At 36.6% G+C, this 20,000-nt stretch overlaps 1 protein-coding gene across 2 annotated transcripts in view; it reads right to left on the bottom strand.

Annotated features, from left to right (window-relative positions):
• Positions 1-20,000, bottom strand: part of loxl3a (lysyl oxidase-like 3a) — a 25,704-nt gene extending 5,704 nt beyond the window's left edge. The window contains exons 1-11 of one of the 2 annotated variants that reach the window (XM_026280239.1): positions 19,760-20,000; positions 18,630-18,961; positions 18,326-18,489; positions 15,164-15,381; positions 7,717-7,909; positions 7,414-7,594; positions 7,165-7,319; positions 6,532-6,702; positions 4,451-4,606; positions 3,173-3,332; positions 2,809-3,052 (exon numbers count right to left, since the gene is read on the bottom strand). In XM_026280239.1, coding sequence (XP_026136024.1) covers positions 2,809-3,052; positions 3,173-3,332; positions 4,451-4,606; positions 6,532-6,702; positions 7,165-7,319; positions 7,414-7,594; positions 7,717-7,909; positions 15,164-15,381; positions 18,326-18,489; positions 18,630-18,924 — 1,937 coding nt within the window. In that variant the 5' untranslated portion in view covers positions 18,925-18,961; positions 19,760-20,000. The remainder of the gene's footprint in view (positions 1-2,808; positions 3,053-3,172; positions 3,333-4,450; positions 4,607-6,531; positions 6,703-7,164; positions 7,320-7,413; positions 7,595-7,716; positions 7,910-15,163; positions 15,382-18,325; positions 18,490-18,629; positions 18,962-19,759) is intronic. The other variant, XM_026280238.1, reaches the window with a different exon arrangement.

Here is a 20,000-nt window from a genome sequence, read left to right as displayed (position 1 = left end):
CCAAATGTTGGAAAGGCATATGGGAGGCCATTCTACAGCTATATTGAGAAAGCCAGCATGATATCAGGCCAAAAACTTCATGAGTTTGACTATGTTTTATAAACGTTGGCCAGTAGGTATCGCATCCACCACCACTACCACCAATGATTCTCAATAAGAGTACTCATTTTAATAATTTAAAATTCAGTTTTAAGGGCTGCCATAGAATTCAACGCACAAAGCAGAATAATAATTTTTACAGATGCAAGAAGAAATTGTAACCGTACAGACAAAAAACTATTAATATTTAAGCACTTAGCTCATGCTTTGTCTCTGTGTAATTAAATGTTAGAACCATGACAAACAAAAACCACTGTTAGACGGTTATAACCAGCCCTGGATCATGTCGGCACACATGTGTTCATTTAAAGCAGAGACAGCTAGCGTGAACTTTCATTCACCCTGTAGGTTGTCCAGGGTCTTGAAAGCTTCTGCTCTGGTTTGTAAAAAACAAATTTCTATCAGTTTATGACCTTTAGGAATCAGATGTTGAGCCGACATGACCACGAGCGCTCAGTGTTAGTAAAGCCATATGGGTCCTTGGGGCTGCAGCCGGATCCGAACGGAGCAAAAGGAGATCCAGCAAGGCGGCCAGACACTCAAAAGAAAAACACAGTTGATAGATCCCTGTTCAAAACAGTTTCAAGTGCTCTCTGCGAACAACATTAGCATAAGTGAACATGAATCTATTTATGCATATTTCAGTCTGAGTTCAAATCTTGATGCTGTCATAGACCAGAAACATACTCTTTACTCTCATACTCTTTCTATATATATATATATCCTTATTTTAAATCTGCCTTCGCTGTCTGGCACAGAGCCAGAGACACATATTTTTAAAGTACTGCCCTTTATAACGAATCCCATATGATTCTGTTGAGCGTATGAAAGCAAGGACCAATCAGAGGCGTTCAGATGAGTCACTGCTGAAAAACGCTGTTTCGTCACCACTCGCGCTGGCTGACTGAATTGTGAAAGAGTGAAGATGTTCAAATTTAAGTAAGATATTAATTCCACAGTGTAAACAGCTTTAGAGATTACTTTGGCAGTTTCTGAGAGCGCTTGAACTCGTTGGAGTGAAGTGAAAACGTTCCTTGATAATGTAAAAGTTATTTGCTCTCTTTTTGTACAATGAAAGTGTTATATAGGCTAATTAGTAACATATGTTTTTATTAAATTCACATTGAATAGAAAGTCAGTCATATTTAAAGTATTTTAGGGTATGACACCCATATCTGGTACTTGAGTAAAAACACAGGCTATTATGCAAAGTTAATAGATTACAGTATCAGGCTACTTTGACCATCGCCCATTATATATCAACTAACAAAATCTATAAAGGTGCAAAATTAATTTACTTACACATATTTGAGAATCAAGATGTTTCATGATATATTTTGGGGATATATCGAATAAAAACAAAAAACCTTGCTGAAAAAAACAATAGACACCATTACAAAATTAGTAATGGTTTTACTTTTTATAATGGGACGTGTATTGGTTTAACCTGTAATGGATCCTGTTGGTCTCTACTGGTAATTGGTTGCCTTCTATTGGTGGCTTGTTAAAACCAATAAATCCTAATGGAATATGTCCCCAAAACAAACTACAGAAAACCATTTTTAATGGTTAAAAGTTGATATTTTGTAATATCTGTAATGGTATTTGTAGTGAAAACCATTAAAATGTTTTTTTTTAATGGTGTTATTTTTATTTTATTATTTTCCAGTGGGGACATAAGCCTATATTAGTTATACATACAGTGGTATTGTGGTTGCTGTGTGTCACATGACAAATGACAGCCCCAGTGAAAACTGACATGGAAGAGAAGAATTGTTGAATAAAGTTATTTTTGTTTTCTTTGTGCACAAAAAGTATTCTTATAACTTCATAAAATCATTGAACCACTGATGTCACATGGACTATTTTAACAATTTCCTTACAACCTTTCTGGGCCTTGAACATTGGCAGTTACATTGCTGTCTATGGAGGGTCAGAAAGCTCTCAGATTTAATCAAAAATAATGAAAATTAAAAATGGTTTTATAGGTTTGGAATGACATGAGGGTGAGTAATCAATGACAGAATTTTTATTTTTGAGTGAACTATCCCTTCAATATTAAGTTATAAGTTAAGTATATTAACACGTAACATGCAATCTTACATTACTGGGCAGTAACAAATCTCAGTACTGGAATGATTTTCAAGGCATTAATTTAGAAGTCGACAGTTTAACTGAGTTTAATTAGCTTGTCTTTAAATTTTTTGCTTGAAAAGACCAAACTGACAATAGAAAAAGACAGTTCATGGACGATGGCCACTGTATTGCCACTGTAGTCTATGTATTAGACACCATGAACTAACAATTATATATTTTTTAGATTATTAATTAGTATAGGATCCTAGATTGATAAATGCTGTAAAAGTATTAGTCCACTTTCAGTCTCATTGTGTTAATAGTCATCTATTTGCAAACTATTTCTGTCTCAGACTTTCAGGATTTTTTTTTGTTTTTGTTTTTGTTTTTTTCTAAATACAATTTAAAGAGCTTAGTGGAGGTAAAGCTGAAGTCACATGACTGCGGCATAATTCGTTTACAGCCTAAATTTAGCTTTTACTTCTGGTGACTGAATTAACCTCATATTAAATGAGCATTTGCATACTTGTGTAGTGTGTGTTTTTGAGTGTTAAACACATGCACTACATGCAAGACTGGGCACATAGATCAAGTATACAAGATCTAAAAAACAGCCACAGCTCCAGCGTTTACCTATGGCATTCATGCCACACCCAGGAGTGGCGACCGAGCCGTGGCCGGAAGTCAGCCTTGCCGATGTTGTGTATATAAGAGGAGAAGCGCAGCAGGCGGCGGTGGCCGTACGGCCAGTCGGCTTGAGCAGCTGATTTGGCCAGGCAGTTCTCCTCTGCCGCGCAGTACAGCAAGTGCAGGGGTCTGTCCTCGATGTAAACCGTCTGCTCCACCAGTGGAGCGTTCAGCACAAGGTCCGAAGCCGCTAGGGATTGTGGGAGAAAGAGACCATTATTACACTCAAATACAATGGAATAACATTAGCTATTGCTTTACCCCTTCTCTTGCGAATTAACTTTTGTTTACAGACTTGCATATGACTTACTGTCTGAGCAAATGACGCCAGCAGAAAACTGTGCTCCCGCTTTTTTGCAGCTGACGACAGAATGATGCTGACAGTCGGTCAGAGTCATCTCATCTCCTTTACACTTTACTCCGCTCAGAACCATCTCCGTCACATTACTGCTGTCCCAGTACCAAGTTTCCTTTACACAGGGGAGAGCTCATCAGTAGATGAATGAATGTATTAAATTACTGAACACGGATAAAGGAAGAAACCCAATACAAAGCATGTCAGCAGCAGGCATTAATCAAACAGAATAGCAAAAAAAAAAAAAACAGCTAATTCTTCCAATTGGTCAAAAAAACAGATAGTCCCACCCAAATTTACACTATTGGTTGAGTGTTGCTGGTTGCCATATTCTAAGCTACAATGTTTACCATTCAGGATATGAGTAGATTGCTTAACGTTTTTCATATTTGCACATAAAGAAAAAAAAATTGAAAAAGTTTAAAATTACATTCATTAAGTAAAGAAAATATATACTGTTTGACTAATAAATAATAATAAAAATATATAAAAAATATATTAATTTCAATTTTATTCAAATATACCGGAAACACCTCAATGTTTTAGTAACCTATCTTGACTATTTTATCTTCCACTGTTAATATGTCTGTTAAGTGGGAAAATAATTCCACAAAAATAGCCTCTAGTTTTATTATTATTATTAATATTTATTTTATTTATTTATTTTTCATGTTCTACACCGTTCAGAAGTTTGGGATTTGTAAGATCTTTTTTGTGATTAAAAAAAAGGAAAAAAAGTCTCTCATGTTAAGCAAGGCTCTATTTATTTAATCAAAAATACAGTAAAAATGTTAATATTTTGAAATGCTATTACATTATAAATATATAATATTATAAATATTACTTTCTGTGTTAATATTTGTAAAATGTAATTTATTCCTGTGATGCAAATCTGATTTTTCAGCATCATTACTCCAGTCTTAAATATCACATGATCATTCAGTAATCATTTTAATAAGCTGATTTGCTGCTAAAGATACATTTCAATTTATTATCAACATTGAAAACAGTTGATATTTCTGTGAAAACAAAATACTTAAGTATTATTCGATATAGCATTTATTTGAAATAGAAATCTTTTGTGACATAATTTTTTTTTTCTTATTGGCCCCAAACATTTGAACGGTAATGTACACTACACATTTGAATAATAATTCACATTTAAGGCTAACATGGGATTTCATAACCAATCAATCAGAGCTTGATTAGTCCTATAGCTCCTCTCTTACTCACAGTGATAGCATGCAGGCAGTATCTGAGGCCTAACTGTCTGCACGCCACCATGGCTTCTCTTGTGGTCCAGTTGTCACTGCATACAGTGCCCCACCTGGACTTGACCTGAACCTCCACGCGCCCCTCGTGATCTGTCCTGCCCCCCACTATACGGATCTGCAGACAGACCCCCACTGCAAGGGCTTAGCATTGGAAGTAGGCTAAATACAGTGCTAGCCAGGTATGAGCCAGCTATGCTAAAGCTTCAATTACAAAGTTCTGTACTATCTCATACTATCCAGTAGTCATTTTAATGGATTATTATGATCATTCACAGAGGCAAGAGAGTATTTTATTTGTAAAGTTAATGTATTGCAGGGATAAGAGGTGCTAGCATTATGCCCCGTTCACATGCCCCGAGTGTTTTCATGACACAACATTAATCCGCAAGTCAGCCATGTTGGCTGCACACAACATAAAAAATTACACTGAACCGAACAGAACTTTTTGATCATTGCTGCTTTTTGGTCAATTGTTGTTGCGTTTCAGGCTTTAATAATCAGTCGGACAGGAAAACACATCTGGAGTGCTAGTCATAACAAATCAAGGAAAATAGTGCAAAACCTGAGAAAAAAAGGCATTTGTGGTTGGCCAAAATGAACCAGGATTTCAAGTGCAAGAATCTTGACAACATTCGTGTTTGTTCTTATATTTATAATTATTATAATTATTCTTATAATTAAATTTCAGGGTAGGTGAAATGTTAGGGTAATATCTTAACCACATATTAACCTTTGTTTGTCAAAATATTTCACCCTTTCCTGCTTACTGCTTTCTTGCTTAAGTCCTTCTCTATATTATTCAGCATCTACCACAAGTTTTTCCCCTGGTTTAGACATCCTAAATTATTAGAACGTCTTCAGTAGTACATCAGCTGTGCAATCCAATCCAAGTATCTCTACGATATAGCCACGTATAGGGGTAACTGACCAAACCGTGATGCACTGTAGGTGCAAATGCTCTATTATTATCAGCTGAAAACTTCCTGTTCAGTGTGACCACCTACACTGCAAAAAAATGTTAAAATAAATTAGGGGTGCTCCGATCACGATCGACCGATCGTTATGCGCATCTCGTCAGTAAAGCCGGTTATCTAATCAGCGGTTAATTCCATCAGGTGAGGGATTTCACATAGAGAATTAACCGCTGATTAGAGAACCGGCTTTACTGACGAGATGCGCATAACGATCGGCCGATCATGATCGGAGCACCACTAAAATAAATTATTATCTTGTTGTTCAGTGCAAATATCGAAACATTCCTAAATGGATATTAATTAAATTAAATTAGCCCTTGCAGTTCCTTCACGAACCCCAGTTGGGAAACCCTGATAATGAAGTGCTTAATGCCTTTTAGGTCACAAACAGAATATATTTTAATATTAATATGATATAATTTTGGAATCAGTAATGAACTACAATTTGTAAGTAATCTACCCAGTTTTGCTAGTGCTTGAATGGGAGAAGAAAAAACCTTGTCACTGCTAAAAGCGTGTGTATATATGTGTAAACAATAACTTTCATGCCTTATTACATAACACAAAATAGTTTTCATGGATCAGCCTACCTTCCTTTATTACTTTCAAGAAGCAATCTTTTCTGTTCAGATGCTAAGATCATTCAACAATCTTGTGAATTTAAAGTCTGTAAGGAATTTACGCCCACAGAAAGTTCAGCAGAAACACACATTAATCGTAGAGATTTGTTCCAGATTTTCCCACATAATCAACACAGAAAATGTGGAAAGCATGGATATTCTGTCTGGGTCTACTTATTGTACACTGCAGGCTAAAAAACTGTGCCAAAACCTGCTGTCACCACTTGGTCTGTTGGAACTGCCTAAAAACATCATTTTCAGATTTTGAAAACCCTTGCAATGAATTGTGTGTCTAGCTATCTCTTTACGGTTACCTTCTGATTGATCTGTGTCTCTGTAACTCTGAATTTTTCATATGGTGCTTGAGATGCGGTATCTGTGCAACCCCCTATATTCACCTATTTATATGTGTGCATGTGTTGTATGATATACAGGGGTTATCTTACTCTCAAGCCACTGCTGGCATGTCCCAAGCCCAGCTGTCTGCACACTACCATGGCCTCCCGAGACGTCCATCCGTCCCCGCAGACCAAACCCCAGTTTCTCACCCTACTGTCTGTAGAGAGCAGCAGCTCAACCCTCCCTTCCAACCGTGTTCGACCCCCTGTCAGGCGGATCTATGATGGGTTACAAAGCAAGCATGAGAATAATTTAAAAGGCTTAAGGACCTTGACTTTGATCATTTAACAGTGCTGATCTAGGGCTGTGAGAACTTGATTTTACCATGCATTGCATCACCTATTTGAATAAAAACATGCTCGTTTTAAGTGACTTTACAAATTCTGGTGGTGCAATGCTTTAGTTAGGATCAGCCTTGAAAAGCATTGTTAGATTTCACAGCTGAGCTAGGAAAAACTTTTGCACAATGCACAAAACTGCACTTAAGCGTTATGTTAGCTGCACAGGAAGGCACTTTGATGAGAGCCTTAAAGGTTTTTTGAGTGTTGACTCACACAGAGACAATTCTGGTTAAGTATATTAATTGTTACATGCTGAATAAAAGCCAATTTTAGGCAGTTTTTTTTCTCCAAACACATTATAGTTTACTTTAGTAGTAGACATCATGTATGTTATCTGACCGATTTCTCAAAGCCCATGTAGGGGGTGTTGCAGATGACGGAAGCGTCCTCCATGTGTTTGCAGTCTTTAGCAGTGATGCTCTTATGAGGACAGTCCCACAGGCTCTTCTCATCACCACGACACTGAACTTCATTCATGTAGATGGGACCCATACCTATGGACAAGAGATCATAACAGTTTTTCAATGGGGAGCATGGATCAACTATGATCAGCTGAAGCCCTACTATCTATTGTTATTAAAAGCCCACCTTGGCCCATTCGTGCTCCGGTCAGAGCCTCTTTAGCAGTGCCGAAGCCCAGCTCTCTACACACCACACTGGCGGACTGCAGGTTCCAGTGATCGTCACACACCGTACCCCACTCACTCCCATTTAGGACCTCCACACGACCCTCACCTGTCTTTGCCCCGCCCTTCAGACGCACCTGAGACTGGAGAATGAAAAGGAGGATGGTCACTGGGAGCCTTAATGCAGGTGTTCATTGTTATACTGTTGTTATTACTTTCATAAATGATTTGAAATCAGTTATTAAAACAAGTTTTATTTGATCACCATTGGATTCAGCTTGACTCTGCGAGCTCTGCCCTGTGTGAAAAGTGGCCCGGGCACACAGCTGACTACAGCAGCTCCTCCATCGGGACAGGGAGCGCTAGAGTTCACCTTGCTAAACTCCATAGAGCATGCTGAAAGATGGGCCTCATTTCCTGTGCAGGCCACTGAGTGGATCCTATACACAGTCTGGAGACTAAACAGAAACACAATTGATCAAATGATTACGAACTAAAAAAATATACATTGAATCCCTAAACAGTAGAAAAGAATAATGACATTGACACCAATTCATGTACCACATTCAGTAAAATACACCAGAAGATGTCTTTGAAAACTGAACTGTGTTCAGTGTTCAGAAACCCCAGCCCCCCGAATAGAGAGCATGACAGATTTCTCACATTCTGTCAGCTTGCTGAGAAATAGTATCCGGTCCAGTGTGAGCAAATAGGGCATGCTGACGTTGCTTTTCCACTGAAGGCCTTGTTTAATTTACCCTTAGAACAAAAGTTTAGAATAATTATATTTCAATGTTTCTGAAAGATGTCTCTTATGCTCACGAAGGCTGCATTTATTTAAAAAAAAACACTAAATGAAAATTAAAAAAATACAGTCTGAATATAGTTTAAATATATTTTATTCCTGGGATCCAAGCTGAATTTTGAGTATAATTTCTTCAGTCTTCAGTGTCACATGATCCTTTAGAAATCATATTAATATGCTGATTTGCTGCTCTCAAGAAACATTTCTTATTATTAGCAATGTTCTAATCAGTAGTGCTGCCCAATGTTTTTGTGGGGGAAAAAAAAAACATTATTTAGTCCATAGACACATACATGCATACAAAGTTCTGTCATGAAACTATAGATCAGCACATGTCTAACTCAGTCTGACATAGTGATATCATTATTCACATGGCGCAGATGATTGGATTCCTTCACATAAGCAGCCAATGAGCTTGCTTCTCAACATTCAAATACTTTGCTAGTCTTTGCTTTAGCAGGTTCAGCAAGCTTCAGAAACCCTCCACCTTCCCCAGCTCCACTTGTATAGATCTGCTATGGGGTGATTAATGTATTTTACATATAGGGGTTATTTAATAAATATTATATGTGCAGCAGCAGCAGTTTTTCTTACATGATTAAAGAATGTCTGTGGATGTATTGGCAGTAGCAAGTCTTGGTGCTTGCTCTGCAACAGCAGCATCAGCAATGTTGCAGATCTATTCTGCCAAGAATAAACATTAACATAAACATTGCCATGTACATTACCATGCTAAACTCTCTGAGAGTTGTCCTAAAATGGTCCTTAAAAAAAGGGTGATCTCCTATTTCTTTCTATTATCTGATGAAATATGACCCAGAAATGTTCTTGACAGCTTTCCCAAGATTCACCCGCAGCATGTCTAGCTCACACTGCATTATTTTCTTTATGAAAGGCTAGACTTTTACATTGGTTTGTCTGATTTATGACACATTCTAGACTCTCACGCAGGCGATGACATGACCATGTGAAATCTGGTATGGAGTAATATTATCGTAGTGAGGGGCGGTATGAGGTTGAGTCACCGAGGTTTTATCACACTCCTGAGAGAAAGGATACTTTCCACTCACGTGTGTGTGTTACATTTTCGTTCCAGAGCAAAGCAATCTGTCCAATTAAATGATCATATAAAAAAATCTAATAAAATATTGGAGAATACAATCTATGTACATTGGCCCCAAAAATATTTACATGCTTACAAATGTCTGAATGTCATTGCATCACAAGAAATAACACCAAGTAAGCAAACAAATCATTTCACTGCAAAATTTCACTTTTTTAAACTGAATTTCTCATCTGAGAAGTGCAAGATATCCACAGTCTTCTGAATGTGCAGAGTGTGCTATTTCTGAAGTGTATCTAGCCAAGCACTTATGTTATGTTTATATTAGCACAAACCTGATATGAATGTCATAATTACAAAGACGAAGAGAAGTACAGTATTTTATACATTTCCTTTCAGTAAATTGTCTGAGCCCACAATCATTTAAAAGCAATGGAAAAGATAAATGGCATCTTTTTCATCCACTGAAGATTACTTGTGTTTAGTCAGCTGGTAGACTTTAATATTAAACACCATTAAGTGTAAATAAAATGGACTTCTGTCAAGAGGGGATTTTTATCAGTCAGAATGAAGAACAGCCAGCAGGAGTGTGTTTTTGGAGCTTAACTTCAGCATGCTGAGGACTTGAGCTCATGTCTAAGGGGGTATGAGTCACTCATTCAGTTTAGTACACACACAGAGAGCTCATTGGTTGAAATTAGTTATTCTCTTAAACAATGAGGATGCACACGTGAATTCTCAGATGCTTGCTTGTTTTTCTGTCCTGTCACAGACTGCTTACATTTCACCATCTGCTGTGAATCTGAGTAAGTGTCTCAGAGTTCAGATGTGGATAATTGTTCCAATGCAGATGAAGAAGAGAAGCCAAACAAGCAAAGCAGAACAAAGCAATGCAATCACATTCAACCTTATTAAAGAATCATCAAAAACTTGCACAAGCTGGGTTGTATTATGTGGCTGCCAGAGCATTGCCTCTGGAGGGTCAGAACCCCCCCCCCCCCCACACACACACCTGAGGGTTGCCCCCCTAAAAACCATGCTGTATTTTACAATTTTAGCTGTATTATTTGTGTCCCCTTCAGGAAATTTCTCTTCAGAAATGTCATGTTTATTGCCCCCAACCCCCAACTGTTAGAGGAATTTAACGCCACTTGGGAGTTTGGTCTTTTTGTTTAAAGAAATTGAACAGTTGAGGATTTTAAATGGATTTAAGAGATTAAAGAAAATTACAGGTTTTTTTTTTTTTTTTTTGTAATCAGTTTGAACTATTTGCAAATAATATTTTTATTTTAAAACAAGCATACATGTACATCTGAATTTGTGCACAATGTGCATGTCGAAAACACAAAATTGCAAAATGAGTTATGAATTACATGAAACATGTAAATGATTCATCCTATATTTTCAGTTCAAATATATTTTCAATTCAAAATGGCAAAATCTGTCAAAAAAAGTTGAGCCGTTTGGTAATTTAAATTTCTATTGTAAAACAGTTATAAAATAATTTACATATTACCTCACACTTTTTCACTGTTTTGATGCCAAAAACAAACAGCAGCAATTTGGCTATTTCTAATTATATATAATATGATATTACTTCCAAAGTGAAATACATTATATATTACTAGTTACTGTCTTTTGAAAGCAATTAGTTACATTACAATAATACTGTCTCTAATTTGTAATGTGTTGCACTACTTTTAGTTACTTTTGAGTTACTTTCACCAAAATATCCACAAAAGTAGGCTATGCATTCTAAAATGCCAGAATATAGCTTATTGTTAAAAAAAATCTAATTAAATCGAAATCACCCTTTTCAAATATGCATATGCATTTGGCCTGAGTTCAGGCTGAACTGCACGGATATGTCAGACTATATTTTATTCTGATAATGAACAACAGGTTTAAGCATTAGCAATGCTATATGTGTGTGTGTTAGGCGCCAGCGCAATCAAACAACGGAAACATAAAATTATCTGTACTTTTTGGTCATAGATTATTCGAAGCAATGTGTTTACTTTTATTTTAGGATGTGCTTTTTGTCATCTCAGTTTCCTTTCCGTGAATTTGTTTTCTAGAGCACCACGCAACACAAAAATAAACCAAACTCAGCTGCATATATTCACATTTTTTCTTTTTCTTTTGTTGCAGCTCTCAACGTTAGCTTAGTGGTACCAAACACTCTTTGTTACTCGAGCTTTTTCTCCATGTTGAGTTCGGTGTTGCACATAGATTGCACCTGACTATGCATTTTGTCCTTTTCTCTGATGAACCGAAAACAACGGGAGTGTGTTCGTCTCAAATGTAACACGTCTCTGCAATCGTCTCACTCAACCATCGAATTATAGCAACAGGAAACAAACCATTTTACCCACGGAATTTATTCTCTGTTGCTGTTTTGCTGTAAATTTTGAGTTTAAGTATGTAGTTGTAACTTGCATTACTGAGGTTGTAACGGGTAATAATATTACCCATATTTTATTAATAATGTGCAAAATGTAATATACTACTGTAATAGCGTTACTTCCAACTTACCAGGTTACAGCCTGGTTTGCAGTTCAGGATCAGATTAACAAATTAACATAACAACATTTTATTACATATCGCTATGATATTAAATCAGAATAAATCAGAGACAAAAACAAACACCGCAGCTCAGTATGAAATTCCCATCAGGGCCTCACTAATCCATATGGTACATTTTTCACTGGCACAATGATAAAACTTCCACATCCCTCACACAGTTAAAAACACGTTGGCCAGCTGCCCAGTGGCCACATATGGGATGGATTTCACTTTTTTCAGGGCTTTGTAAACATTCGTCAGTACTTCATGTGACAATGCACAGAAACTGCCAGCAGAACAACATCGCCTATGACCCCACAAAACACTGGGGTCTGCAATAATGGATCTTTCTCTGACACTTAATATATTCATCCAGATTTGTGTGTGTGTGCTCACATACGCTGCCAGGTTTCATAACTACATATTTTGACTTGCATAAGCAGATTCTTACAAAAGTCTTTTTGGCAGGAGCATGGAAGTATACGATGATCTATAATGATTCATTGGCCGAGGTTCATGAAATAGAGACAGTTTCCATCTTTTTCCATCTTCTTGTGTATATGAGCTCTTCATTCCAGGTATTTGAAGAAAAACTATCTATAAGGCATTGTAGTAAAAAAAAAAAAATAATAATAATAAATATATATATATATATATATATATATATATATATATATATATATATATATATATATATGTGTGTGTGTGTGTGTGTGTGTGTGTGTGTGTGTGTGTGTGTGTGTGTGTGTTTGAAACAATCTTTTGAATCCCTGGATGCTCTGGTTAAAATGCAAACACTAAAATAGGTTTAAAATAACATATACATAAAAAAATGCACAATAACTTCTCCTAAGAATCCAAAATAGTCTAGATCACACAGACAAATGATAATTTAGAGGAAGCCAGTCAGCCGCAAATTAGACAGTCAACGTCGAGGAATTCCAAACAGAGCAGGATGCTTTTAAACGGCTGTTTTGATCACAAAGTGGCTTCAACTAAAATATAATATTTATTTTGATTTAAAGTTATAAAATACCTGAAACTGCCCCATAAACCAGTGCATTATATAACAAAATATCAAGCCAAGTGGTATGTAAAATAAAGAAAGATACCATAAGCACCCTTTTTGAGAAAACATTTAACAAAAAAGATGTTTGTTAGTGATAAAGTTTTCTGTTCAAAAGTGCCAATTTGTGGTTGTCAAACATTAGTGGACCTCATGTTCATTAATTTAATGAACAAACCTGGGATTAGTCTGCGAGGACATCTAGAAATTATATCAGACATCCACTAAAAATCACCAGCTGAATTTGGTACTCTAGGTCTAGCCACTTTCTGGGGGAAGTCGTGGCCTAATGGTTAGAGAGTTTGACTCCTAATGCTAAGGTTGTGTGTTTGAGTCTTAGACTGGCAATACCACGACTGAGGTGCCCTTGAGCAAGTGCAATGAACCCCCAACTGCTCCCCGGACGCCGCAGCATAAATGGCTGCCCACTACTCCATGTGTGTGTTCAACGCTGTGTGTGTGTTTGCACTTTTGTACAGTATGTCACTTTCACTTATTTTTAGCGCCCAAGTTACGATGGTGTGAAGATCCTATTGTAATTGCTCCGTTTCTTCTTCTTCTTCTCCAAAATGAATAGCATTTTTGAGGGCCTAAACATGCTCAAAACTCACAAAACTGCACACGTGACAGAAGTGGCAAAAATGTACGTCTGATATGAGTTTCAGAATTAGGTGTGGCAAAATGGCTCGATAGAGCCCCTTTTCAAATTTAAACGGCTTGCGCCTCAAGCTACGTTTCACGTACATGTGACTTTTGTGCAGTTTTTGCCATTTTCAGGCCTCGTACACAGTACAATATGCCATTGTGTGCTAAACATGCTAGAAACATGCTCAAACATGCTAGAAACACTTACTAAGTGCTAAAGCATGCTATTAACGCCATCAAACAGGAAGTTGTTGTAACTCATGATATAATGTCCAATCTGCCTCAAACTTTGCGTTTGATTAGAGTCCTGGCCTGAAGACATCCACATGCTCATATTTTGTTATAGCGCCACCTACTGGCAATAGGAAGTGGCATCTTTAACAGTGTGACTGTGACCTTTTCATCGCTGCTTGCAGCCTTAATTTTATATGCACCTTTTATTATTCAAATTGATGGTTCCATGAAGAACTTTAAACAGCTATAGAACTTTTCCATTGCTCAAAAGTTTGCACATACAGTGGAAAACAGTTATTCAGATTATTAAAATGTTCTTCACACTAAGAAAGTAAAGGTTATTTTAAAGACTGTTCAATGAAAGCTTATTTTGATAACCAAAAATGGTTCTTCTCCACTGAAAAAATAAAATAAAAATTCATTTAAAATGAAGGTTATAATTAAAAAATAGTGTGCATGGTTTATTTATTTTTTTAAAATGTGGTTTAGTGTTGTAAATTAAATATTGAGAACATTTCACTAATATAACCAAGAGTCATGTTCTCCTAATTTTTAAGGAAACTTGAGCAGTTATGAGGCTTGAACTGAGGAACTGATAAAGCTGCAAAATATTAAGCAAAGAAGGCTTTTTATTTATTTCAAGAGAATTAGCTCAATTATGCAGTTTTAATTTGGCAGTGATTTAAAGTTCCCAGCATGCTTTGCATATGGCTGGATATGGAGGGTAAATATTGAAATGAACTGCTATTTTAAGTGTTTTTGAGTCAAGGGAAACATCTGTTTATGTTTAATGTTCAGTTATGTTTGACATTTGAAAGAGTTTCTGTGAAGTTTCTATCATTACCATTGTGCAAAGGAGTAGAGCTTATGGTTAGGTTCTGGATAACAGCATGAACTAATACTATGAGGCATGATGCATTGTTTAATGAACCGTATCCTTGCTAATGCCAGAGCAGTAACAAGTTTGTTCCTACACAAGCTGTTTAGCTGTATATAGTTTTTAATTTGTATAAGATGACTCAAAGTCACAAACTTTTGAGGATCAACTTAAAATGAATGAGCAGATCTAATAATATTACATTCATTGTGTCATAGATTAAACAATTAAGGAGATGATTCCATTAAAGAAATCAAGCTTTAAAAATGACTCAAAAATATTATGTGTAATGTAAGTACATAGCACATACCATTTTTACAGTGTATGGCACCACTGTAAAAAAACAAATGCAGCTTAATTATTTTCAAATATCACTAAGACATCTGATAAATATGGTCTAAGAGGTTTTTTGGACAAGCATACAATCTGACCCTTGTATTATTTAAATGTCCTTTACCTGCTTGGCTTCTTCCCCATAGTTCTCTGCGAGGGGAATCCCATCATGCCACACACCACACGAGAGTTCTTGATGGTCCAGCCAGTGTTGCAGATGTGACCCCATCCTTCCTTAAACTTCACCTCTATCACTCCCTCCATCACAGGCATGCGGCCGGCATGGGAACCAGAGAGAGGACGCAGACGAATGTTCTTCATTCGGTTTTCATTCACCTGCATCTGAAACACATATGCAGAACAGGTCCATTGGATGTAGGGCATATACAGGCTTTGAGACAGGTTTGATCAGTTTTTGTGTACATGCATGTTTGTGGTAAAGAAGTCATGTTTTTCAGATGGTTATAATAAGCTTTCGATATGTTTAACTAGTCAGCTACAATCTCCTATTCCATGAGTTTTTAATGAACGAGCCTGTCTCTTTGGCTCATGCAGGATATGAGTCATCTCACATGAGGGTTTTGGATCTTTAATGGCCAAACCGCACCGTAACTGTGCATCGGCTAGAACACAAACTCTCTACACCACTTACACAAGCACTTCCAAATGTCTAGCCAGAACGGTCAACAACGTCTGCTGAGCACCTTGCCATAAGACCATCAACTGAAATCTGAAGTTGGAGTCGCAACCTAAGGCTGAACTGCAAGGCAAAGAAGTAGCAGGCCACATCTATTCCAGTCAGCCTTCTTATGGAAACATGAAAGTTTCCAAAAAAAAAAAAAAAGCTTCTGCTTTTATTTGTGGGACCTTTGACCTCTCAGATGATCTTGTCAGAAAGAAGTTACAGTGAAGACATTTATAAGGTCTGGTTTCTATTTCAAATAAATGTTGTTCTTTTGAACTTTCTTGGAATATTTTTCCGAGAATCATGAAAAAAATTGTATCACACTTTCCACCATAAAATATTAATCAGCATATTAGAATGATTTTTGAAGGATCATGTGACACCGAGGTCTGGAGTAATGATGCTGATAGGGAATATGCTAATGATTATTAAAATGATTATATAAAGTGATCCAATCATTTTTGTTAAATCTAGTAATATTTGCTGTCTAACTAAAGTACTAAGTTGAAATCTATTTTATAAACATCTGCACGTGTGAATAATCATCATACAAACATTCAAATTAAAATGATGCCAAAGACTAAATGTCATATAGTGAGTCTGGTGTTCTTTTGTTTATTTGTCTGCAAGTGTTTTTGGCTGTGTGCGAGTGTGTGTGTGTGTGTGTATGTGGTTATGTCACAAGTCTACACTCGGAGTTAGGTAACTGACATCTAAAAACAGCAGAAAACAAAACAAATGACATTCAGTTTCAAATTAAATAGCATTTCTTTGACTCAAATAGAGTGCAAATTCTAATTCTAATTTGGGAAGGTCTTTGAAAAGAACATTCTTCTTGTCGGTCTGTGTTCTGAAAAAACATTTGTACATTTGGAAGTGAAAACAGTCTTTTGCACCATTCCAGTAAACTCCGACATCTGTAGTGTAACACAGACTGCTGTTTGCCAGAGGTTCGTCTGACACCCACTTGTGTTCTCTGTGTTCCTTCTGCCTTCCGGACAAGAACACAGAGAAACCTGGCATGTAAACTGAGCAGTGGAACTTCTGCACGTACTCAGCCCTTCCATCTCTTCATTTCTCTTCTGCTGTTCAGTCTCTAATTCTCCAAGCTGTCGTATCTCTACATCTGTCTCTCTCTTTCTGGTGTGGTTCCAGCACACAAGCAGATCATCAGAGACTAATTTACAACAGAGCAAAGACTTTCAGTTGAAGCAGAGTGACATTGGCTGTGGACCTTCATTCTTTGCATGTGGATGAAAGAGGAAGAGAGAGAGAACATGGGAGGGGAAAGAGGCTGGCAGATGTAGCGAGAGAAGATTATGCAGTAGAATAAAACAGGTGAAGAGATAAAAGGTGTGCATAAATTTGACAGAAAGTAAATGCATTTTAAACAATGTGTTATACAGTTATGGGTTGTGCAAAGTGGTTTTTTATTGATCGAGGACACGAAAACTCTAGCTTTGAAAAGTAACAGCCCCACTCTTCTGAAGATGTCAAGAAAAAACAAATTTAAAATTAAAAAATGTATCTAAAAATCAATTTTTTCCCCAAATTATGGACAGCAATCGAGTATTTTGAATCTCTAAGCATTGCTCCAAAACACCATCTCAATAAGCATTTTCATATTTATCTTTTTTTTTTTTAAGAAAAAGAGGAACAATTGTTTTGAGAAAAACCACAGGCAAACACAACATCAGCAATAAAAACCAGTACAAATGTGCTTTTGATTCTAAATGTCTTGCATGCAGGCTGAGAGAGCTTTCTTATTTGATATGCACTTCTCAATCAGCATAACTTCACATACAGGAGACTATTAAATCAGTTTTCATTGCTACATTAATATGATTTATTGGTGCAATAAAGTGCTGCAAAGATGCCTTATTTTTTGTAGGCCAAAAAATCCCAGAAACTAATATTTTAGCAGTTCCGGTTCCTTCACCTTGAAGTCAGTGTCTTTTTGTTTTTTGTTATATAAATTTTTGGTTAATGCCTAAAATAAGGTCTGTGGTTATCCCAAGCACAATATATGTTTTTTAAATCTGTCATTAATTACATAACTAATACACCGTTGGGATCTTTTGAAGCCTTTACTTGTCGTGGAAAAGGTACTTGCTAACAAGCGTCTAAATTAAACTGCAGAGGTTTTTGAGCATGTTAAACATCACAGGTAAACTCATCTACACACCCCTCTACTTTCACAGCCCCACTGTGTTGATAATAACCAAGACCTTGCAAACTATTCTAACTCAATCTTTCATGCAAAACAAAACTGAAAGAGTTGTCAGGAGGTGAGACATGTGATTGTAGTGTAGATCTTTATAACCTATATTTAGCTTTTAACTTCAGACAATTTAATTTAGGCGAAAAAATTCATAAAAGATTCTTATATTAAGAATCATGAACTTTGTTGGTCACAAAATCTTATTTTTCGCTATGATTCAAAAGCCAATGGAAAAATCTTATTGGGTTTTTGTCGAGGGAGCCAGGGTGAAGCTAACATCCAAATATATCATCACTGCAGCTCTCTAATGGCATCAATGTTATTTTTTTCTCGCTTTGCCAGAATCAGTGGGATTGCATTGGATGAAAGTCTCCATTTACCTCGATGATGTTGGAATCTGCAAAGCCTGGAAGTCTCTCGTCTTTACAAACTACCCCTGCGTCCTCCTGGTGTGTGCAGTCACTGTTCCCCCAGCCACGGGACACACATTTCTCTATGCTGTTTTCCGATCCTCCACACAAGACATTATCCAGCCAGATTTTACCTGTAGGTTTTTGAGCACCCAGGTTAGCTTATAACATCTTTTCTACCTTTTTCTGAGAGTGTATAGAGAAAGCTGAATTCAGATGTGAAAAATACATAAACTGCATTACGTTTTGCTAATAAGATTCATTTTTAACTCACCAGTGCCCGGTCCATACTTGGCACTGTGCGACCAGCTTAGTGCCTCCACAAACCCTAGATGGCGACAGAGAACATGAGCGTTGGCCAAGGTGAAGTCGTCATCACAGATAGTGCCCCACTCTCCGTTGTAAAACACTTCCACTCTCCCTTCATTGTGCTTGCGAGGGTATCCCGCCAGGCGAAACTTTATTTTTCCATCCTGAGAGGGTGGGGGGGTCTGGCTGAAACAGGAGGGCAGCCAGACGCCCCATAGCACCATGACAATCACCATATCCCACAATCCTCCTCTCAGCATGGCTTGAAAGTGTAAAAGGTGAAGAGAGCAAGAAAAACTGAAAGAGAGAGTAAACATTCATTTACAAGGTTTTAAAATGTGCATTTTATTACACTAAAATAAAGCAAATCTCACTTTAATTCTCAATGTTTCCTGTTTCCATGGAAAAAGCAGGGCAGAAATAATATCAAGCAATAATTATATTAGAATATGTAGGAATTCAATTCCAAATAGTATCGTGTCAAAATATATAAGATTGAGAAATATAACTCATTGTTTTTTTATATGTTTATGTCTTTTTGTTCATAATTCATATTTTTGTTATTTTTGTATTGTTAGAAACTTAAAATGTGCAATAGTTAACTGTGTATTTCCACAGGAATGATTAAATATATCAGGCCAAGGAATGAAATCAGTCAATTTTACTCATACTATCAAGTTTAAATCAATTGTATGTTATTCTCATATACTTAGAAACTTAAAATATGAACAAGAGTGCTGAATTTAGAGAGCATTTTTAGCTGTGGGATTTACACATATTCCGGAAAACACGTTGGATCTTACACTGTAGCTACTAAAGCCAAACCTTCCTCAAATCTTTGAATATCTTCTTAACATAGTCATGTTTATGATGACAACACGCAAATAACAACTGAATTACTGTATAACCAAATCCACAATAAAGTGAAGTTTAATGCTTACTTTATATCCCATATAGGAATATTATTGCATGCAACTATTTTAAGTGAAACAATTGTGTTAATTTAATTTTAAATTCTAGAATAATTTTGTATTTTAAAATAAAATGCATTTAAACTAAATAATCAAATTTCTATAGAGTACATGCTCTACTTACCTGAATCAAGGAGATAGAAACTTGCATAGAATTTCTAATAATTTAATAGGTTTTGGGCTCAGTTGAGATCTGATTGCTAAGTTTGTTCAGTCAGTGGAAGTCCAGAGCATCAAGAGAAATCACAGTACGCTGTTGCTGTCTGCAAATAGAGAGAGAGAAAGAGCTGGCGGGATGCAGGGGTTGAGCTGGGACTGCCCACTTCACAGGTTTATGAGGAGGCAGGTCTTATGTAGAGGTCTCT

Source organism: Carassius auratus, chromosome 14 (genome assembly GCF_003368295.1).
Source record: "Carassius auratus strain Wakin chromosome 14, ASM336829v1, whole genome shotgun sequence".
Classification (NCBI taxonomy): Eukaryota; Metazoa; Chordata; class Actinopteri; order Cypriniformes; family Cyprinidae; genus Carassius; species Carassius auratus.
The sequence above is the reverse complement of the archived record's forward strand: the minus strand, read 5'-3'. Positions and strand labels throughout refer to the sequence as shown.